Raw genomic sequence first — 23867 nt, forward strand, 5'->3', positions numbered from 1 at the left:
GTGTAGCAAAACGATATAGTAGATAGCTATTCTATAACTTTCCACCCCCGCCCATTCCGAAATTAATGCAATGGTATTTTTTTTCAAAGAGCACAAGAGATTCTTCTTTATTTTATAAACTGAAGCTGGATTGTGCTTTCCGAACGATGTGGAATTTCCTGAATATAACATTCTACATTCGATCTGTTTGTTTTTCCTAAGAAGGATCAAGTTCATGTTTAAATTAAATATGATACATTTCGATTTCCCTTCAATATGTGTGCGTTGTCGAAACATTATTTGAAAGCACCGATGATAGTCCGCGGTACCCTGCTGCAGATCGCCGCAGTTTCATACGTACGGCGGCGTAATCGATGCATTTCAGATTTCCATTTTGTTAGTGATAAATATTCCAAGTTACATTAGCATAGCTAAAAAAAGTCTCATATATGCTTGATACATTCTGTGCATGGCTCATATTGTAATTCGCGGTGAAAATTTGAAATAGAAAAAAGGTCCTTGCAACATGATTTAAGATACGCATTTTATGCATATGTATTCTACCATGTGCAAGACAAAGAAATTACTTGAAAGGCACAAGGCCTCGGTTATGATCATTACATGGCGCCTAGGCGCGTAATTTTGGTTTGTTCTTGGAAACAGCGACCTCGGCGGAGCGTAGTGGAAGCGCTGCTCAGTCGGAGGCTCAGGCTCTGCTGAAACTAGACTAAACACAGAAAGCAGACTTGTTCCATTATATTGGGTTGTTTAGACCAGACAAACAGAAGCTTTAATCTAAGCAAAGCAAGTAAATAAGCACACTGGTGCTTTATTTTGTTGGTTAAGTTAAATGAACATCCTTTGGAATTAAACTATTTAAAATGGATGTTTCAATGTCATTATGCAAAGCAAGGATCATTATAACCACATAGTTTCTTGTCCTGCTTTATGAATGCAAAATTAAATTCATTGTTCATCTAATGTATATTCAGTAATTGTTCTGAAGTTAAACGAGCAGAATAAATTAATGGAGAAAATGCAGAACTTGCATATTGTAAAAAGAAAATATCCTTACATACAATTTTCCATATGTTCCTGTAAACGATTGGAAATTAGCTTTGCGAGGAAACTATTTCCGTTTAATTCATATATGGGTAAAGGCTCATCTGCAATATTAAATTATGTCATCCAGCATGTTGTCGAAGGAGAATTTACGTAAAGCAGAAATATCTATCTTGATTATTTTCTCAGTTCAATATAAAAGAAGATCTTCCGAAAAAAAAAATAAGTGCGTTGGTTCTCCACAGCAGGTTCGTATTCTCCTGATGCCGCTGTGCCACCTTAAGCTATCGACGGCATGGTTTATTGACCCGCGAAGGAAGTCAAGTTTGTACTGGTCATCCCTTCTGGTAACTGGCGGACCCTACTTAAAATGCTGTAAACGCTGCCCTTTGACTAAATGCATTTCCTCTCATTTAACTCGATTCTATAGACGAATACATTACCAAGAAGTTGGAGATATTTCTTAAATCATTACGCATCCGAATAAATATCGAATTGTGCTTTATATCATCCATATTTTAATGCTATTTTTCCCAATTTAATGTCCTTTAACTACGACTTATTTGACAAATCTGATAGTACAAATTATATTATTTTAAAATATCATTCTGGTTACATTTTGTATTATAATACGTTTGCGTTGTTCGCAGTCATCTCCGAGGTTCATACGATTTATAATCTTATAAAAAAGGAAACCGCGACAGCTTTGTTGTCGCTTTCATTAATGTTAAATTAAAAGCTCGCTTTCCTTTTTGTTAAAGACCAGTGCATGCAGTCCTCTACAGTTTTACATTGAGTATTTAATTTCGGATTGCTGCGAATGAACTAAAATGCGATTCAATTATTCGTAAACTTACCACACTCCAATCTTTGTTTGTTTTTTTTTCTCAGACAATCATCAGACATGACTTGTTTGCAACTGAACGTGAGCGTTTAGCTCCAAAGCGTTCAGACCAATTTTGATTCCCATGTAGATATCGCCAGCATGCAAATCATATAGTTTATACACCGTTGAGTCTTGGTCAAATTATTTTGCTTACAGCAAATTAGACACGAAAACGATGAAAGATGTTTATCGTCCTCACGTACTGTGAGTGTACAAATTGGGCCTTGCAATTTTACACAGATGTTATCTGAACGGAAACATAGGCGTCAGCATTTTTTAAATGATAAGGCTGTAAAGTCCCTCTAAAAAGTCAAAATTTCCAGGCTATGTCAACCTTAAAAATTTTATCAGTCAGCTTTCTCTCAGTCTTTCCAAATTAGTCTGACTACAATGTGCATTCAATGAATATCCAATTTGTCTGGATAATTCAATAAAGCATTAAAATATTTTTTTTGCTGAGAAAACATCGGTATAATACTTTTGTCCGAACTTTCATTGATATAATATTTGCACGAATTCATAACGATATGCTATTTATTTACAATAAACGTAATTCTAAAGTAGAAGTAAACCAGACCAATTCGACACTGCACAGGAAGAGCAATTTAGCTTTATACTTAATCCATTCGCCTTGTCATAGAATGAGATACGAAATATCTGTCTACCAAATATATCTTAAACTTGAAGTGGATGCCTTGTTGCATTCCTCTACGCTGAATTATCTGCATCCTTGCCGCATTGTAACAATTTATTGGAGAACTTAAGGAATTGCATCCAAGAACGGTCATACATTTTCTGTCTTTATGCTGTTTTTAAAATGCCCTTGTTTGAGAGCTGGAGCTTGCAAACAACATGTGAGCTTCCCGTCCAGAACGCCTGAACAAAAGTCGCAACTGTATATCTAAACTGAAATACAGACCATCAAAATTCGTAACTATATTTTAGGTGGGGGGTGAGGGAATGGATTAGGTTTTGGTAGGAAAAAAGTAATGATTATACTACTTGCAACGAATTCAACTATATCGTTTAAAATCAAGCATTACATACAAACTATAAATCTTTAGGATCACAGCTAGACGCGGCGCATTCCAACTTTTGTTTTAATGGCTAGTCGTTTTTTTAAAAATCTCATTTAAAAAACCTTAATTTTAATTAGATGAACGGCTCTGTTTAGCGAAGTACAGATTCAGGGCCCCGTGGCTTCACTTTATGTATATATAAAATCAACATTTTTATCCCAATTTCAGACAATCTGCACAGGAAACGCAAACGTCTCTTTTTTTCTCCCTTAGGCTCAGCACTGGACTTGAATGGATCTTGATTCTGCTCTCGACCTCATCACTCCACCAGTTTCAATGTAACATTGCGCTGTCTAGATACTCATGTCCGCTCGCAAACGACCGCTGAAGCTCCCCAACACCCGCCCCCACCCCTCGCCCACAGACACTTTAGACTCAGACTTCAGCACCCCCCCCCACAGCCCCCCGTAACACCAGCATACCACCCAGACAAAAAAAAATCTCCCTCCTGGCCCACTCTCCCTAAACGCTGAAAAGTCGAAGGAGTAAGAACAAAAATATAATTGTTCAGATTAAAAGAAATCCAGAGGAAAGATCGCTGCGTTTCAGTTATTTGCAGGTTTATACAATCATCGGATGGTTGTAAGGGCAGCCGTACTAAGGAGGGTGCATGTGTGGGAGCTATCTATTCACCACAAGCGCGATAGCACGTTGGCTTTAAGTGGCATCTGATAATTGTCTTTGTGTCTTCACTATTTCTGCGTTATCAGATATAACGCACAGTTCAAGTACTTCACATTGATTGCGGGGGAGGACTTTGTTGCTACTGTCGAGGTACACCAAGAGATTATTTCCACCTTCATTTTAAGCAGAAGAAATATTTTTAACCGCATATAGCTGGCCAAATAGCCGCAAACAAAGATAAAAATTAAAACTGAAACATTACGGCTGAGTTGTGAATCGACAGCTTCAACAGCCAAATCTAATTACTTGGCCTGAAAGACCAAGGGTATTTTTAATTAAAACAGAACTAGGCTCAATGCCAGTCATTTAGAATAGCTGTTATTAATTCTTTCGCAGATTCTGAGATGTTTCCTCCATACAAGCACATTTAAAAAGCTGTCCCAATGAGACACTGTAAAAAAACTACCATTTTATTCTGCGAATATAGCGCAGGAAAGCCAAACAAATAAATGAATCGACGTGTGATCATTAGTTATAAAAGAAAATATTTCCTGTTAGAACGGCAATGACAAGTTATTCTACGCAAAAACGTTATAATAATAACGGAAAAGTATTACGAAATATTTCTGAAGTAATTTCACAGATTTTTTATTAAATATATTGTATATTTATTTACTTAAACTCTGAACCAGGCCATAATACCGGCCTTCAGGAATATCCTTTATGTTAATTTTAATCTTGTTGAGTAAAATCATCCGTCGCTTTAGAGATACACATTCACACATCTTACATATATCGGTAGAACGTGTGTGCGTGAGAGAGATGGTTAGGCCCAATTAGGTTTTAAAGCACAGTACTTCGTTGTAATATTTAATATGCCGAGGGGAAAAGGTAATAAATGAAGCCATTAATACTGATGCTGGCGAAATCCACAGAAATAGGCCTCGTATATTTGTTCAATGTCTAACGGTTTGTTTTCATTTGCCATTGAAAGGAATCTATCTGAATCATATAAGAGACGAGAATTCCAAATACCGTCAGTGAAGGAAGGCTTTGCAATTTTCGCCCACATAATCCTCCAGTGAATGTATGAAGGAGATTGTCCACGAATCCGAAGAGAAAGATGTGTGGACTACTGGATTTCCGAACAAATTAATATCCCCCGTGTATCTGCATCTGTCTACCAAAAATAGCACGTTGTACGCGGAAGTTGTAATTTATTATGGTTTACTGTAGGTAAAGAGCCGTTTTGCAATGGCCATAGTTTGCTAACATGTAGTTTAATTGCTCAAACGGTTATAAAACGGAGATTGACACAGTGGGTTTAATGTGGAACTCGTTTTTAAAAGGAGCGATGCATAAAAGATACAGGTACACACACTTCTCAGGGGTAGTCTTTAAAACTTCGTTAACAATTATCATTTGTTAAAAATGCATTTGAATTTTAGTTTTTACCAAGTATAAATAATAAATACCTGCCCGAACACACATTCTTCGTTGTTTTTATGCAGTTTATAATTTCACTCTTTCCATAATATTTTATGAGAAGGTTAACGATTATAAGGTGTTCGTTAAAAAAAACGAGCATCTGAGGGGAAGATTGATTATGATATAAAGTAGTCCCCTCAGAAAAGAAATACAACCGGATACTTTTTCACATTTCAGTTGCCAGAAACAAATCGACGGGTTTATATAGAAGAAATTATATCCCTTTGCATAAAAAAACATATGAACTTGCTATATAAAATTATGACTATAAAAGATTGACCCCGCTACAAGCTGCGGATTGATTTATCTTTTATTGTTGTTTTTTGAGTCACGTGGGTAATTTATCCAATGGCGTGGAAGTGCGCTTGCACCATATTAGCGGACTGTACTTGTCCCGGCGGTAAGTTGTTATATTGAAATCTGCTCTTTCATATTTTCAGAGGCGCTTGCTGTGTCTTTGCCGAGAATGTCGACATCGGGGACTATCAGCAATTATTATGTCGACTCTCTTATAATGCATGAAAACGAGGATCTGCTGTCGTCCAGATATGCCTCGGGTCCATTGGCTCAGTCTTCCAGGCAGGCACCTCTCGCTGAGCACCCCGATTTTTCCCCATGTAACTTCCAATCTAAAGCGACCGTGTTCAGTACGTCCTGGAACCCGGTTCATGCTCAGAGTTCTGCCAACATGCCCGCCGTTTATCACCCATACATGCACCAGGCACCTATTGCCGCTACGCCTGATGGTAGGTACATGCGCTCCTGGCTAGATCCCATGCCGGGAACCTTGTCCTTCCCCGGGTTACCTTCCAGTAGACACTACGGTATCAAACCTGAGCCCGCAGCTGCCCGCAGGAATGACTGTACTACGTTTGAAACACACACGTTAGCCCTCTCAGATTATCCTTGTGGACCATCTCCCGGTGATAAACGTCTGGCCGAAATTTCCTTTTCTGAAAATAATGGAGAGGTTGAGCCAAACGCAGATAAGCTGCACTTGGATCCAAGTAAGTATGGAAATCTCGCGTCTTTTTTTAAAAACTTTTCTAAGGATTATAAATTAGAGTCATTTTATATACTTGACTTTTTCATTGCGTGCAGTAATAAAAAAACATCTATCTCCTTCTAATTATGCGTTTTGTGTGTGTGTGTGTCTGAAAGAGAGAGAGAGTGAGTGAGTGAGTGTGTGTGTGTGAGAGAGAAAGGGAATATTATGCATGAATTCAAGGTATTTGATCAAGGTTCATTTGTACGTTTTAGGGCATTTCCATGGACAGAAACCGTGTGTAAACTGAACTAGTATGCATTTCGTTATAACAGAGGAAGGGGAAGATATTAATTGCAGACCCCGTAATTCAAGTGCAAGTAAATGAGATGGAGATAAGTTCACTGGAAAGATGAAATGCATGCAACACACAATGCAATTAGCTAACGTTTTACCTTGATTAACAATTTGTCTAATACTGCTATTTTATCTCTTCGTTTTAAACTCTGTGCAGAGACTTTCTTCATTGAACTGAACAATGCGTGTAAAAGTATAATAATTCAAAGATTGAAGATTCAGGATTGCTTAATGTCATTTCCAATACTCAAGTGTAAAAGAGAACGAAATAATTATTGCTCGAGATCAAATGCAGCACAAAAAACACAATATGATAAGAAAAAAATAATATTTTTAAAAAACAAGATAAATGTAAATACATAAGATAATCAGTGTGAACATATGAATTTGCAGAAAACAGTTTCATCAACCCAGAGTTGCCCACCCCCTATTATCTGTAAAGGTGTTTTGATTCTGGGAATATTGCAATATTTGACCAACATGGGAAGGGAAATAAAGTAAATGTGTTTCCTTTACACTTTCAGATAACCCTTCCGCTAACTGGCTGCATGCAAGGTCCACCAGAAAAAAACGCTGTCCTTACACTAAACATCAGACGCTGGAGCTGGAAAAGGAATTCTTGTTTAATATGTACCTCACCAGAGACCGCAGATACGAAGTGGCCAGAGTCCTCAATCTCACCGAACGGCAAGTTAAAATCTGGTTTCAGAATAGAAGAATGAAGATGAAAAAGATTAACAAGGAACGACCTAAAGATGACCGGTGACACGGATTAAAATATCTTGGAAGGGGAAAGGACTAACTCACAAATACAATCGAAACGGACCCTGCTTAGAAAGACATTGAGAACATTATATCATACCATTAGCACAAATTACTCCTTTGCCAGTTCTGGACTACACTTGGTGGGAAAGACTAATGCATTGGTTAGATGGGAACCAAAGATGGAGACATCTACGGCAAGGTTAAGTCTGTGGCTACGGAAGCTACCTTTACATGAAAACTACCTTCTCTTAATCTACCGCTATTCTGTGCGGGCAGTAATTCAGTAATACTGTATTAGTTTAATATTTACTCGTTTTACACGCAGCAAACGAGGCTGCCTATATACTTGAATCCCTGTGTCTGTCGTGATTATCTCTGTGACTGGGCCTATGTGCTTGGGCGGTGTCTGAGTTAAGATCGTGTAAACCAACAAAAGAAAAAACTCAGCTCAACTCAGGATGTTTAATATAAAACTAACAGGCTGTGTGTTGGACATGAAATGTTATTTTCGTGGTGAACTTGGGACATATATTGTATTATTTTCACTGTGAATTAACTTGTAAAAAAAAACGCCGGGCTTTATGCTGTCTTTGTGAGGCTGAGTAACGGCCTTGCCTGGGTGCATGACGATTGTGTTGTTCTTCAGCAAGTATATGAAACTGAATTGCATAGAATGCTAATATAAGTTTTATTTAAAATAAAAAAGCGGCGCTGAACATTCTGCTAAACGATACTATTGTCTATTGTGATGAAAGCACGAATAAAGTTCTCAGACACTTTGTATTTATCGGTGTTGTGGTGCAAAGAAAAGTATAAGATTTGGTTTAAAACTACCTATATGTATAACTAGTAACTACCTATGTTTCGTGTGTAAATGTCACTCTTAAAAACTGTCTAGATGCATTTATGCGATGGAAAGAAAACAATATTGTCAATAAAGGTAATGTGTACAATACAAGGAAAATATTTGGGTGCAATAGAAAGAGCATATACCACTAATCTGTTTTAAATGGGATTTTCTTTAGACCTGCCAAGCTAACACATTTAAACTTGTGTACACGTTTAAAATGAATACCTCGTGTCATATTGACCAAACTATACTGTTTGTAATGAAATGTCATTTTATTTGTTGTCTAATAAAATATATGTTTCACTACATAATACACGTGTTTTCTCGTCATGGAATTTAATGTACGGAAATGCTTTCCGGGGTACTCTGTCCCCGAATATATTTCATCTATTGAGCCCTAATTCCAGAATTTTTCGAAACTCGCCAACTATTCTTTACGGGTTTAAAATATTAGAATTAAACCCAAATTTTTACAACAAAAGGGATGATGAAATAAAAATTATATATATATCAATTTCAAGGAAAAATCCGTTCAGCACCAAGACTTAGTCTGTGATATCAACACATAGTTTTGTAACATTTAGCGATTATTTCAACAAAAGCTATTAGGTTTCTTTCCAAAGTTCTGGCATTCAAAATTTGATCTACTCTTTGGATTTCCCGGAATAAACATGAGATGTTTACTCGTAACTAAAACTAGAGTTCGAGGTTTCCGGGGGGAGGAAAAAAAGAATCATAAACATTGAAGTAGTAGCTTTGTTTTGGAAGCGGATTTGATGACGCAGGGTCTGAATACATTTGAGCTTAACGCCCAGTTATCACCAATTAACCCGAGAACCTGCAAAAGCGCACTAACAACTTGTATTTGTCGCTTGGCCATGCTCCAATGCGGATGGCTATTTATACGATATGTTGTGGGTTACTTATGCAAGAAATGCAGTAATTTTACTCGGAGTGGAAATAGATAACCTTGATCCGGTTGCCCGTGAAAAAAACCTCCAATGTTATTGGGATTTTATCACATTATAATGAAACGAATATCTATATATTTTTTAAAAATCAGTCTAGCACTAATCCTTGCCGCCATTTCCTCAACATATCAGCACAAAAGAATCGGAGCCTTTGAAAGCAAAGAAAGTTAAATTAGTCTTTGACTTTCCTCCCCTAACAAAATGTACACGATTTGGCCATTTGTGCAACTTCCTTACTAATTGTACGATCCCTAAAACTTTTTAAATCCCCGAAGACAGTTTGGATGGATTTAGTGGGATTCAAACGATTTGGAATTTGGACGCAAAGGCCCGAGTAGCTGCAAGTCTTGGCAGTGGCTGTCGTTAGTAAAATTCAGAGTGGTGTACCGCAATAAAATAAAATGACTGCTGTAAGCGTTTATGGGGTGTAAAACGCTGGAGGTTAAGGGGCGAAGTACATAAACACGACACTGACGATCGAAGTATTCTTCATGTCTAGGGTAAACACGCGAATAGGGTTTACAGTAATTAAAATAAAATTTTATTATGATATTAAAACAGTTGGTAAATTGAAATTGCTTTATTTTATTTTTTAAAGTGTTCAGTCTGGAGGGTTATAATGTTGCGACGCCCTCTGTTGTTACATATGGAACTTCAAAGACTAAACAGGGAGACTTGCAATAAAATAAAGGGTCTGGCAAGCCGTCTGGAATTCAGGTTTTAATGAGTTTACAACTGTCCAGCTACAATCAGTATTTTTCCAGGGAAGGCCATCCATTTGTTTTGTCTGGCTGCTTAGACAAAAGGGTCTGCGGAAATAACGACCTTTATTAGTCTCGTCTCTAACGTGGGCCCCTCACATATCTCTTTACCAATTTATTGCGTCTAGTGGCAAAAATAACTGATATATAGTTATTTTAAGTCTGTTTTTAAAATGCTCGATATTTAATTGGGTAGATATAAGAAAATATCTGAGTGAAATCGATAGACTTATTAGATTCAACACAGTTTAGACAAGGCTTTCTGGGCATTCCCAGCCAGCAGTTTCTTTGCAGCAGGATCTCCCTACAGCCAGAAGATGGCAGTATTAATCCACAAAAGAGTTTAAAAAGAGTGCCGCCAAGCTGCCAAAAAGTGCAAATACTGTTATACCCCGGGATTTATTTATACAGTAGGTTGTAAATAGGATGAAAACATCTACGACAAATGACACTTGTAAATTCGGACTGTGGTCGATGGAGTATATTCATTTTGAATCCATCAACTCATTTGTGAACAGATTAATTCCACTTCACAGAGGGTCTGAAAACCATTTGTACTTTGGTGTTTTATTTTTAATGTACAATAAGGCGTTTTAAATTGGTTATTTTCCACTCTATTCCTCAGCCCTACTGTGCAGTTTGCAGTACTGGAGAGCAATTAAAAGTTACTTGAAAACGAATCATTAAATATCTGCACATAAAATCGTGCATATAAACTACGTGCACAATACGTCCGCTCATCCACGCAAATATAACACAAATGCATGTATTCAGACATATACGCAAGCAGTTTCATGCATATGATTGCACGTTAATTATTTATGGTGACTTCCTTTTCAAGAAGAGCAGGAGGAATCTCGTTAAATGTAACACAACGAAGGAAAATAAAATCCATGTCACATATATTTTATAATCAGAATTCAGATGATTATATTTAAAAACACCAACCTGACACTAAAAATATATAATATATAGTTAGGCAGGATAAGTTCGCCCAATGATACACGCAAAAAAATGTGTGTGCGTGTGTGTGTGTGTGTGTGTGTGTGTGTGTGTGTGTGTGTGTTTGTGTGTGTGTGTGTGTGTGTGTGTGTGTGTTGTGTGTGTTGTGTGTGTGTATGTGTGTGTGTGCGCGCGCGCGTGCGTGAGCGCGCACTCGCGCGGCTGTGATCTGGTCTGAATGAGAACAAGAGATTACTGAAATAAGCGATAATTTTATTTTGTATGAAGCCAGAAAATTATAGATTGCAAAGATGATAACTCAGTGCAACATAAGCTAGTGCATTTTAAATATAGATAAGTATTAAATAGGGACGTCGTGAAATACCCGGTAAATTCATTCAAATAAGTTTTAGAATCTGCATGAAATCATTAATAATTTATTTAAATTTGATAATGGTAACCAAATAAAAAGGTTTAAGGGGATACACGTTTATTTTTACATATACGTGGTCATCTACATAATATTTTAACATTGGGTCAAACTGCGACATTTAAGCATATAATTTTTTAAAGGGCAGTCTCTATAGGAACTCCCCCACATTGGTCTTGGAATGAATGAGGGGGCGGCCGGCGTTAAAGAAGGCCTATTTATTACCAGAATCGGAATATTTAAAGAAATTCACTCAAGTTTATTTTGAAAGTCAAAAACGCACAACCGCTTTTTGGAAGCATATTCGCTTTTACCTTTTGGAACAAAGCCGTGGCTCTTTCACCACGCTGAAAAGTGGTGTACATGGATTCAAAAGTTCGTCGGATAGCCACAGAATTACGAACACGTGAATGATAATTATTTCACGATATATTTTCAAAAATGACGCTCGTAAATTGTATATATTTAAACCTGTATCCGTACGCGTGTGTTTGCACATTCTTGCCACAATGCTATGCTAATTTAGCAAAACTAGGCTTCCATTTTTTTAATAAGCTGCAGCGAGGAATCTGGAAGTTTTACAGCTCCATAAGAGATTACAAACTACAGCAAATGAGTTGTAATGGAATTTGATATAAAGGTATTTCAAAATATGTTGACAGCCAAGATATATATTATTATTCAATCGCATTTCAAATATATGCTTCGTGATCAAGTGCTCGTTGCTACTTTGTCTATTGAAGTGTAAAGTTCACAGCTGCAGTTTCAATATGATCTGTTGCTGTGCAACATAATCTTAATGTTCCATAAAGTATTTTTTTCATGTATTTGCAACCGGCTGCCAATAACATTTAAATGTCTATTTAAATGTCATAGAAAAAAATGCTCATCGTTGAACGGGATAGGATTTCCAAAAATGCAAAATTTTCCAGATGACATGAAATTTGCCAAAATTTCTACTAAATATTGTGTTGCTACCCATTATTGTGAATACGTCCTTCCGTCTCGATGTCCGTCTCCCTCTCTGCTGGCCTGTCTGCTTTCTGTCTGTCTGTTTTCCTGTCTATCTATTTATGCAATTGAGAAATTGTTAGTAATTGAATATTTATCGATTTTCAATCGTGCAAGATTAAATATGCCAGAACTGCTGAAGATATAACAGCAGAATTGCTTAGAGACCAGCAATAATTGCAAAGCTTTATAAATCATTTTTATTTCTAAAATTTTGGCAATATTTGGAATTACGGCCACAATGTTTTGATATAATCGCATTAACGTGTATCTCGCTTTCTTCGCTTCTGCACGTCCTTCAATTCGATCTGTTACAACAATGCTGCATATAATGTACCCATGGATTCCTGGTAATAAAAAGAAAATAAGAATTTGGCATTGTTGATAAATAAACAGCATCAGTGCTTGATAGGGAAGGTTACAATTTAGTTAGATAACAGAATATAAGCATACTGACGATGTTGGACGGAATATTATTATTTCTTCTATATTTAACAACAAATGCAACTAGGTCCATGCGTTCGGATTGATCATTGGACAACCGTACGAAGAAACTAGCAATCCTGGTAAATAGAAAAATATTGTGCCAAAGAAAATTGGAACAAAATAGTTTTGCCATTTTTCTGCTTCATGTTATTTGAAAATGATTTTATGGAACTTTGAGGAACGTCGGTGTTCTTGGCGTGTATTTGACTTCAGTTAATAGCACAATTTTTATTATTATTGAAGTAATTTTGCATAGATGAAATGCTGATTTTATTCCGTTCAATTACCTTACTTTTTAATTCAATTGCCCCCCCCCCCTTCTATTGACTAGTGTGTCTTCAAGTTTTCGTCGGAGATCAATTATTTCTAATCATAGAACAATCGGTAGCGGTAACCTATTTTCTGCGAGGAATGTTTAGACTTAGAAAATATGATTTTTACACGTTATGTGATGGTTCTTCTCTATGCTATATATATGCGTTCTGATTAAGTTAATTAAATCTATTAAAAAAATTATTTTTATATATTCTTCCGGCATCCTGTCAGTGTGTTAACAATCTTTGACAGCCCGTTTTCGGATTTATTTTAAGTTATTTGTACTATAGGAAAAGTTTAGAACATAAAACCATCTCTCAAGCGGTTCCTGCGGTATTTACATTAGCACGTCGTTTCGTTTTAGGGATGTACAGGAAATATGGAGATTACCAGCAGTTTTATAGCCTGGAGGTATATAAACTAAAGATTATTTTTTTAACGATCGAGGGACGAATGCAATCCAGCAACCTCCCGATATAGCATCTTCGCGGGTGGAAAGCCTAGAACTAGCCGGAGAGAACCAGAATTCAAAAGAAAATAACATTTAATAACATGAAAGCAAGTGCTTCTTAAAGGATTTCAGACTCAAATGCAGAAACATATTTTATTGCAATAAGCCTTTACTTTTAACGTACCAGGTGCGTCGTTGTTAGACTGTGTGCCTGCTGTATGTACAGTGGCCTGGGGTTCCTTGCCTACGTATAACATCGAACAAATATAACAGTTAATCTTGCGCACTGAGGCAAGAGTTCGGCTAGGAAGCAACCAAAGCCAAAGTACAGCGACTGTCACAATTGCAAGGAAACTCGCTTCGGAGACACCTTCCATGATCTAATGAGAGAATTAGGAGACAGAGAGAATGAAAAAAAAGTTGTAAAACAGAAGGAGGAAATGATGCCGGGTTAAAGCCCCTGCGGGGATCTAGTCAGATTACCTAGCAACTCCAAGAGGTTTCCACAGAATATCTGTGGCAGAGGAAATGCGGTGGTTTACAAAATGAAATTATGCATTTTGCTACATCAGTATGCAAACGTGATTGAATACATAAAAAGATCGAGAGTTCATAGCAGGAGCTGATATCACAGGGACGCCCCGCCCAATTTCCTCGTAGCGTTACTGCGGGTTCTACCTCCTTTTTGCATTACTATTACCCATCAAAATCACACAGATTATCCCGTAATCTAGAGATTAGGTAGATGAACCTGATCATTAATTCCATAGGGCTCTGGTTACCATAGGCCTCCAACCCCTCCCCCATTCCCATATCCCTCTAATTTCATAGAGGAACTCATAATGCCGAATAACAGCAAACTCTTGCACAGACAGCGTGTGTGGAACAATGGAAGAGCGCCTGTCTTTTAATTGAAACCGTGTAATGTCTACTTTTAAAAAGGAAAGTGTAGGAGATGTTTCGTAATTTTGATGTAATCGGTTTTCTTCTGTGTGTGAATTTTAGCTATTCCAGCAAGTAAAAGCAACGTGTCTCCTTTTTTTTTGTATCAAAGAAAACCTTTCATTACATTTCCAAATTCATCGCGCATCTCATTTTCAAAAGCGTTGCAGACATACCTGCGCTCAGAAAAATCTTCACATACGTGTGAGGGGGATTGGCTTGTCAAGAACTTGTTAGAAGATACTTACTTTTGGAAAGTTCCACAACCTATCTATATTAATAATGCAATCTTTTATATGATACTTGCATAATTTATTTTGAAAATAGTCGAATAACATGATTTTTACCACCTGTGATGCGGAATGCTATTGGGCGACGGGATCACATGGTCGGGTCACGTGAATAGAAATAAGTCGGGCCGAAGGAAAATGGGTGTTTGGTGTAAATCGGGGGTGTAATGCTGCCATATATCACGCTATCTCGTAAAACCGACACTGAGGAGTCTCGGCCAACAAATCACCAGACAAAATTATGAGTTCGTCGTATTATGTGAATGCTCTTTTTCCCAAATATACGGCGGGGACATCCGTTTTCCAGAACACAAGTGGCTTTACTGAAGCAACTTCTTGTGCCTTTGCCGCGAACTCTCAGAGATCGAGCTATGGAGCGAGCGCGAGCGCCTTCCCAACCCCGATGGCCGGGTTGTACAATGTTAACAGTGCCATCTATCACGGCCCTTCCATGTACAACACGGGTTATAACCTAAATTCAGATTCCTACAACCTGCGCTGCTCCGCCTTAGACCAGAACATTCCAGTACTTTGCAGCGATCTGAGCAAACAGGGTTGCGAAAAATTGGACCAGACAAGCGTGCACCCTCAAGCAGAGAGCAATTTCCGGATTTACCCCTGGATGAGGAATGCAGGTATGGGACATGAATGTAACTCGGCTATGGGAGACGTGCAAGCGGCCAGTTAAGATGAGAGCCAGTACATCCTGAAAGTAGTTAAAGAGTTTTAATGATAGCTGCGGAACAGTTCCTCAAACGCATGTGGCATTGTATGCAGATAGCAATCATAAAACTTTTATTGCACAATTAATCAGTACAATCCTCGTAAAAGCACTCGACATCCGCTCATTTAAGGTTAACAGCGAGGCACATATTGCTTATTTACTCACTTTAGTCAACATCAAATAAGCTTTTTAAAAACTGATACTCGGGAGGCAATATAGTCTTGAGCGTATGGAATGATATATTCCATGTCTAATGTAAGTTTACAGTTAAAACACAGTCGAAAGACTGAAAAAATTATACGTATTTTACCCCAAGAAAGATCCCTTGACCTATGTAAAGATTCAACCCTATAGATGTGAGTTCATCTTTAAAACGTACCATTAGGTACTGTAATGCAAGTGTAAATCTGCCCGGATTTGTGTGATTCTATTACTGGTCAACATACTTGAAGAACCTTTAATGAAACTGTAAGACATAAGTTACCTGCATTTTCTGATTAAATTGATATCCATAATCTTGAGTGAAATGTGTAGATCCTTAACGTTATTTCACTCTACTTAATAACAATTCTTAAAGACTACAGAGGCCTCCATTAAAGCTTATTCTCCTTGAATACATAGCCAGAAGAAAGAAACGCTTCGATCAAAATTGTTCATTTGCATCCTAAAGCTATTTAGAAATTAAATTTAGTCCATAGACAATTTAATGAAAGAGACAATTAGTCCACAGACAATTTAATAAGCAGACGTGGGGAAAGTTAGAGCGTCCAGTCGTGAATTAGACAGATTATCTATGTTTACTAGTTAGTAAACTTTATTTTAAACACAGATATAATTACTGTTTTATTCTATTTCCTCTCCTGTACCCCAGGCCCGGACAGAAAGCGAGGTCGGCAAACCTACACCCGCTACCAGACCCTGGAACTGGAGAAAGAATTTCACTTTAATCGCTATCTGACTCGCAGGCGACGGATCGAAATCGCCCACGCTCTGTGTCTGACTGAGAGGCAGATCAAAATCTGGTTCCAGAACAGGAGGATGAAGTGGAAAAAGGAGACCAAAGCTGGCAGCTCTAGCACCACAACCGAGGAGAAACAGGAATGAAATATCTATCTGAAGCTTGAACTGTGCGAATGTACAAAGCTGTTTCCCAACAGCTAACAATGACATTTAACTACCTAGCCACAGTCGTGGACTATTAAAAAAAATGTTGTGCGTTGGCACTCATTATACTACCTATATGTTTCAATAGTCTTCTGAAATAAATAATAATTTTGCTTTCTCTAATTTGGTTTTAATAAAAAAAAATCCAAAATCTTGATCGGCATTAGTAAAACCATAAGAAGGAAATAGGTTCAGAATAAGTTCTTTCAATACTAAAGTGAAAGCAAATGGTTGTAGATCCTTTGCCCGGTGGTCACGTATTTTCCCCAGCTAATCCGAGAATCTCTTATTGCAATATTTAAAAAAAACACACAAATGAAAGGACAATTCTGAACCTCTGCACTCTACTTAAATAAGGGAATGGGATCCCGACTCTGTGCTCCAATAGTGGAGCGATAGGAACAATATGAACCGATTAAAAAAAAACAAACGGTAGCCATTGTATTAAATTCACTTACCACTCTGTGATATAAGATATATCTCATGCACTGAGCTATTTAGCAGTCTTATTTTACCTTTATTAATTCGCATCCTAAAATATTTTAAAACATTTCTGCATACCATTCACAAAGTAAGAACGTCGTGACTTTAGAGGCTAATTTCCAATCCAACCAGAAACCAAGTATTGAGCCACTCTTATCATGTATTGCAAGATCTGATGAGTTAAATGGTTTATTTCTGCTCAATTCCTCGTTTTTCTCTAGATTGTTTATTGTGTTACTAGTGTGTCTTTTTATATGTATCGTCCCACCAGGGATGTAAAGCAATGGGTTGTATTCACTTGGCAATTAAATGTAAACTACCTATACCACAGTAGTGGACATCTTGCACGTTTATGGAAACTACCTAAATGGATTAATTTAAAAAAATTGTTTCTAGACTGAGAATGTTCTTCTGGAGTCTTGATTTTTCGCCCTTCTTATAACAGTACCATAATATGAGAGTACGACAGTGAAATATATTCCGATATGTGTGTATTTTAATGAGGTGTGTATGTAGTCACTTTACAACAGAAACATAATGAATACTACCTAGAAGCCAGTTTACGTTTAACGCGAATGGAATCCTTTCGCAATATGCTTCAATACTATGCTGTACAAAGCAAAATAGTTGTATTAGGAGGGAGAAATTGCATTATTACTTTTTGATGGGTGTCATTAAAATATATACTTGCTAAAGATTTCAATAAACCTTGTATTATTGACTGATGTAATCGTGTTTCTTTAAGTGTTGTATCAGTTGTCTTAGACATGTGTACTGTTTAAATTATATTAAAAAAATTAATAACCAAATGTAATAATAGAAAACCCGAACTGCATCGTCAGCTGAATATATTGTGGTTCCATATTCGGTGTGGTATTTGTCAATCGAAAGTTTGCTTTGTAGTCTGTGTATGTGTTGTTCAATAATAACCGATGTTAAAGGTTTAAGGTGCAATCTATTTAAATATATATATTCGTTCTTGACATGTATACTTTGAATGGAAACTGTGTAAGCAAAGAAAACCCAGAAACATTAAAACGGTGCTTGAATAAACATGGTCTCAATTTCTTGTCTGAGCCATATACCGCCAAATGAGTGAGTATATGGTTCGTTATAAAGGTATGGGATAGATAATTACTAACAAGAATTAAATATAAACATTAAATCTATGCATAACCCTTCATACATCGTCATACACCCATCACCTTCCAATAATCTCACTTTAATTATATTAAATTAAACATTGTTTTAAAACACCTTATCGGAAATCTTTATATTAATTAAAACACATGTAAGAAAAGTGGATTGTTAAAAGTGGGTAATTGTGATTATAATTGGCCAGATGTTTTATTTTGAGCATGTCAATATTCAGACGGGATACATTCGAATTGAGAAATCCGGGAAAAGTTGTAGCTGAGTATTCAACATTCGATTCTAAATCGTGCCCATTTATCAATCTGGGAACATTGGAAGAAAACTTTTAAAAAAATGAAGCAATATTGTACTAGGACTCAGTATAAAGACAAATAAGAAGTGGGGTGAAGAGCCGAGTGTTCTATCATCGGCGACCTTTGAACGAATTTTCGGGCAAGTGCATCTATATACGTTGTGGATGCAGTGCGGCAGTGCGACCTGAAGTTGTGTCGCACGGTATGAACGAGCTGGGGTTCATTTTCCAACGGCACCATACTAAAATAAAATGGAAAACTGGGGAGGAAAATAGGAATGGAAAGCTTCGATTAAACATTAACACCGACTTGATGCGCTTTAATAAGAGCCTGGGTGCGGTAACAGTATTATCCTGTAAAAAAAAACCCACATATTAGAGACGAATATTACTATCATGATAACTTGTCTTCGGAAACTGGAAAAATATATTTAAACTGCGGAAAAAATCTTTTATAATTTCGCAATTTTAACTTGTCTCTTTGTTAAAAATGGCGTCTAGGACCTGCCTCCTAATAGTCATGGGGAAATGTCATAAATCCGTTGTTGTTTTATGAAAATTTACAACTTTGCAATAGAACTTTACGAGTTGTTCGGTTTTTCCATTGGCCGCTGAAAGTCATGTGGAGAGTAACCGTGAACATGAACTTTTTATAATTTCCCTTGCGACTATAGAGCTGCATTCTTGTGCTAAACGCGTCTTGGTTCGGATGTGAGAGCTTGGAGGCTTTTATTTTCGCCGCATATTTTGTTCTTTTTTTCCCCCTCCCAGCGCACTGATTATTGTCCATGGAGCCTCAATGCATCCAAGCTTTCAGCACAGATCTCATGGCAGGCAACCTCGAATTCCTCCACAGAAGGTGGAGCATTGGACTAAAAAGAGCCGGCTGCTATCCGCAGGGCAGTTTCCTGCAAGTCGTCACTAAACGCCGCTGGCGGAATGCGAGAGCAATTGGCCCGGGTTGGATCTGAACGGACAGCTGTCAAACTAACACGGACTCTACAACACAGTCTCAATGGGGATGAGTCAACCCTCCGCACGGCCTGCGCAGTGCCCGGGAAAGCCAGCCCGAGAGATCGATTCGGCGACAAGGTAAGGCCCTCTCCCCATTCGTCACCTAGCAATTCCGTTAAAAAAAACCTTTTAAAGATATTATGCTAAAACCTGCTTTCTAAAATTCTTAATTTGTCAAAGTTAAAGTCCACTGTGTAAAAGGGTCAACGACCTTCGGAATAACCAATTCCAAATATCACTTGGTTATGCATTTTTTAAGCAATTTGAGTGTTGTCAGAGGCTGCTTTATTCTTTGAAATTGTGAAGTATGCTTTTGTTAAAAAAGAGTGTGAATAATACTATTGACGTGGTATGTTCTGGTTCATCTGATCGACTCCGGCTTATTGGTTCAAAGTATTTCAGGGGGAAAACACAGAACAAATCTGAAGAAGTGAAACATATTGCTTGATCGGTATTGTTTTCAAGAAGATACCGTATGGTAACAATTCTGCTTTATTTTTAACCACGGCTGTTGCACACTTTATAGAGTGAGAAACGTACATCTACTTAAGTTTAAAATAAGGTGCCGCTTGCAGTGATTGCGACGGCTTTCTTGCACCAATGAATTGATTATTTGTTTTGAATCGTCTTTTATCAATTAATAATTTTAGTTTAAGATACTATATTTTAAAATAATATTTCTATTATTTCGTTGGAAATTATCCGATAGCAACGCAATGAACGTTCTCTGTTGGCGTTTACTTGAAGACGCCATCCGTAATTATTAGAGGTTTATTGCTGCGCTGATGTTGATCATGAATGTAAGGAAAGATCAAAGAGAACCTATTTTGGGTGTGAGCAGACAAAAGTGCCTGTTATTGTTGGATCTTAGCGCGGTGGTTGTCTTTCTGGCACTGAAACACTGTTGTCTGACTTAAAATGTGAAAATGTGTGGATATTGATGTTGGCTATGTTTTTGGACTCGATGCTGCCATCTTGTGTTTGGAGTGTGAACAAAACCTGCGCTCGGAGCAGCCCAGCGTCTCTTTCTGGTCATACGTTGTTGATTAAATGGTTGAGTTCAGTTCTCAAATTAACCGTTATGTAAGTTGTTTTGTGGACTCGTCCAGTAATCATTATTTTTGCTTACATAATGTCTGAATGTTCTGAATTCGATCCAAGAGCTTGGCGAAGCTCATTTACACGAAAGTAATGTATTAAATTTTAAACGGCTTTAGCTCTGATCGTCCAATTGCGCGCAAAAGAATAATAAGCTTTGTGAAGTGCATGTTTGGAAAACCACCAGCAGCATGCAATGATTTTGAATATTTGTACATCAACAAATCGCCCCTATATTAGGCATTAAACTTTATGTGATCTCCAATAATATTTATGCCAACCGTAGTTTGAACATAGTTGTGGTGAGAATAGAAAATTAGATTTAATAAGGAGTTTGTAATTAATGAAAACTAAGAGAAATATATCCCCGTTTACTATAAATCAGTGTAATTCTAAATAATAGTCTTAAATGTTACTAACAATCAGTGTTTAAGGTGGCAAAGAGATTTTTTAAAACAGGCGTGGGACCGAAAGAAGAGCGAAAAATTAAATTAATCTAGAGCTTTAAAATAAGTGACTATGAAGTATGTTTTCGATTAATCGAACATTAAATGACCAGACAAATTTTGTATAAATACTGTAAGCTCAATTTATTTTAAAACTCTTCATAATCAAGAGGCTGCAAACACTACCTTCAATCAATTTACACTGCCTACTTTTTCGAATGTGTTGGAATTAATAGAAATAGTTGGGAGATTATGGAACTTCTTCTCCTGACTTACATTTTTAATGCAGAATGTTAACGAGATGTGAACATATCAACAACTAACACAAAATGCCAAGTGGGTAACATCCTGAATCACGGCCTCGAATTTCGTAGTTTCAGGGCCTGTATTGTATTATTTAGAAATTATGCGATGTTTGATTTAATGTGTGTTTAAGTGTTATTATATTATAAAATATTTATTGGTCGGGACAGTGATTATGCTATTCTACGTTAACTGTAAGCGCCAAACCAAGGCCCCAAATATACCTAATAGGCCAAGAAGAGCGCAAGGTATTTATGACTGGAATTACATCTGCTACGACTGTCTAGATTATACTAAACTTAATCACCCCCAGAACGAAAAGTCTTTGCCAAAAATTCCCTCTCATTAACCAGATGATAAAATCTAATTTACATATCTTTGCGTTGACGGTAATATAACTTTAATGAAAAAAATGAACTTTAAAGGTACGAAAATTCCTAGCATTAATTTCTAAACTGAATGAGTTTGCAATATATTGGTTATTATCAGCTTTGGGAAGGTTTTGCTATTTGCAAGGAAATGCAAGTACGTCAACGGAAAGACTAACGGAATGATATTTTAACCTTTCCCAGACCAGTTACGATCTAGTTGCAAGTCGCAATAGAGTTAAAATTAATTAGTACTCTGTCTCTAAACAGATGCATGCCAATTAAAAATCTGAGCCGAAAACTGCAGTGCAGTATTTAAATTGGTCTGCGTTGTTTTCCGTTTTAATGACAAGATGAAATTGTTACTGTTTAATATATTTGCTGAGCTCTTCGATTCAGATTTACGCTATTCTGCGTTCATGCTCTCATTATATTTATTGGCTTGTTTTCCTAAGTCATGGTCCAGCAGCAATTGTGAAGTGGTTATTAGCTATATCACCTAATAGGAAAATAATGGATATAGGTTACCACATTGCTCTTTAATCCATCTTAAAGTGTCATATTTTATCTTTACCAACTTGTGAAAATTTCCTTTTTTTAAGAATACAGTGGTAGTGGTGGGAGGGGAGGGTGGGGTGTGGGTGGGGGGGGGTCTTCAAAAACTAGCTGTCATGCTTGAGGCATGAATAAACGAAAGGCGAAAATAATATTTAAAACAAATCATGAGCAGAACAGATCAAACGTGGATGAGATAATTTCAAATTTATTAAAATCTTAGGTACAATTGCAAGAGGAGGCACACACGAGGAATTGCAACACAAGGTAAAATACTACAGAGCTGTTACTGAGGAAAGCGGCAAGCGACGGCCTTTCATTAAGAGGATTCGAACTAGCGTGGTCTTGCTCATTTCCCTCCACAGTCCCGCTGTACTTATACTCACACCTCCAACAGCTACAGATTTTGATTTCGGCAGGCATTCTGTTTGTTTTTATAAAGCCAGTCTATATGTAGAGAAGAAAGACAGATATATAAGGGTTCAGTACTGAATATTAACCTGTCGAGGTATTTCAACAACTTACAATAAATAAAATAACATCCTCCCCAGAAAGACATTATAACATTCGAAAATGTAAAATTGTCCAACCACTAACCAACCGCGTTTATGACTCGCCCGTAACTTACAATCATTGTCCTATAATTGCTTTGTTTCGAGTTCGGGTACAGGGTCTGTAACTATATTTACCACATCACTTAAATTACCCCCACTAAAATAGATAAACAGACACATTGTATGTGTGCATTGTTTACTCCAGCTTAGATATTTCAATCTCTGTATTACTATTGTTGACGAAAAGAAATCTAACGGGATAATGAGATCTTTGGTAAGGAGCCCCTGGTTTCCGTCCTTTTACTGCGATCTGATGCCGCGCTAAGGGCGCAGTAAGTACTCGGTTATTCCAAAACACAAATTACTCCATCGAGATCTTCAAAAATGCCTAATTATTGCAAAAGAAACATTCCACTATTTTATGGTCGATAAAACCTTAACAGCGTGCAATTATGGAAAATCGAACTTGGGATTTGGGGAGTATTAGCAAATTTCAATCGCGTGCAATTAAAATAACATTGTGATGGAAGGGAGCCCATATGCAGACACATCAAGTATAAATCCGAGCTCCTGTATGTTTGCAGATCGGTTGGACATTTGAACAATCCCGGTGAACGTTTTGTTCAACACTTTTCTCTTGAAGTACTGTAGTGTTTATACACCAAATGCACATGTAGATACATGCACGCTTTAATGAAGAGTGCTGATGCAATAACAATCACTCCCACGCACAATTACTGTGAAATCCTTCAAAGCTAAGATATGGCGTTGTGCTCTTCTGTTGGGATTTTCTTTGCAAGAATATCAAAATTAAATCTATAAATCATCTCCCTGAATACATACTCTTATGGCTGTGTTCTTCCCTTTCTTTTAAGCAGGGGTAATTTACTGAAAGCAGAAATCAGGAGACTGTTGGTGTTTCCTATCCCACTAGGTGTAGACGCTGTTGTTCTTTACCGCATTTAAAATAGTCAGAGAAACACTATTCCAGAGACTGATTTCTGATGTTTCCCTAGTCTACACAAGCTAAGAAAAAG

The 23867-nt window shown here is 37.2% G+C and overlaps 2 protein-coding genes and 1 long non-coding RNA gene across 4 annotated transcripts; 2 read left to right on the forward strand and 1 right to left on the reverse strand.

Annotated features, from left to right (window-relative positions):
• The first annotated feature begins 3849 nt into the window (after nucleotides 1–3849).
• LOC134357836 (homeobox protein Hox-A9) lies at nucleotides 3850–8315 on the forward strand. Of its 2 annotated transcripts, XM_063069546.1 has the most exons (4): nucleotides 3850–4521; nucleotides 4625–4829; nucleotides 5559–6125; nucleotides 6985–8315. In XM_063069546.1, exons 3-4 carry the CDS (start codon nucleotides 5585–5587, stop codon nucleotides 7224–7226), a joined length of 783 nt encoding a protein of 260 aa, XP_062925616.1. In that variant the 5' UTR covers nucleotides 3850–4521; nucleotides 4625–4829; nucleotides 5559–5584; the 3' UTR covers nucleotides 7227–8315. The 2 variants fall into 2 exon arrangements, with proteins under 2 accessions (XP_062925616.1, XP_062925614.1); XM_063069544.1 differs by lacking the exons at nucleotides 3850–4521; nucleotides 4625–4829 and having other exon boundaries at nucleotides 5463–6125.
• Nucleotides 8316–12407: 4092 nt separating this feature from the next.
• LOC134357676 (uncharacterized) lies at nucleotides 12408–14668 on the reverse strand. Its single transcript, XR_010020694.1, has 3 exons — nucleotides 14561–14668; nucleotides 13627–13822; nucleotides 12408–12537 (listed from the first exon to the last, which is right to left on the reverse strand). It is a non-coding gene; the product is annotated as an uncharacterized LOC134357676 (long non-coding RNA).
• A 141-nt stretch (nucleotides 14669–14809) lies between these two features.
• Nucleotides 14810–18082, forward strand: LOC134357840 (homeobox protein Hox-A7). The gene is made up of 2 exons (XM_063069550.1): nucleotides 14810–15309; nucleotides 16270–18082. The coding sequence occupies exons 1-2, from the start codon at nucleotides 14916–14918 to the stop codon at nucleotides 16500–16502; spliced, it is 627 nt and encodes a 208-aa protein (XP_062925620.1). The 5' UTR covers nucleotides 14810–14915; the 3' UTR covers nucleotides 16503–18082.
• Nucleotides 18083–23867: the final 5785 nt, after the last annotated feature.

Source organism: Mobula hypostoma, chromosome 17 (assembly GCF_963921235.1).
Source record: "Mobula hypostoma chromosome 17, sMobHyp1.1, whole genome shotgun sequence".
NCBI classification, from domain to species: Eukaryota; Metazoa; Chordata; class Chondrichthyes; order Myliobatiformes; family Myliobatidae; genus Mobula; species Mobula hypostoma.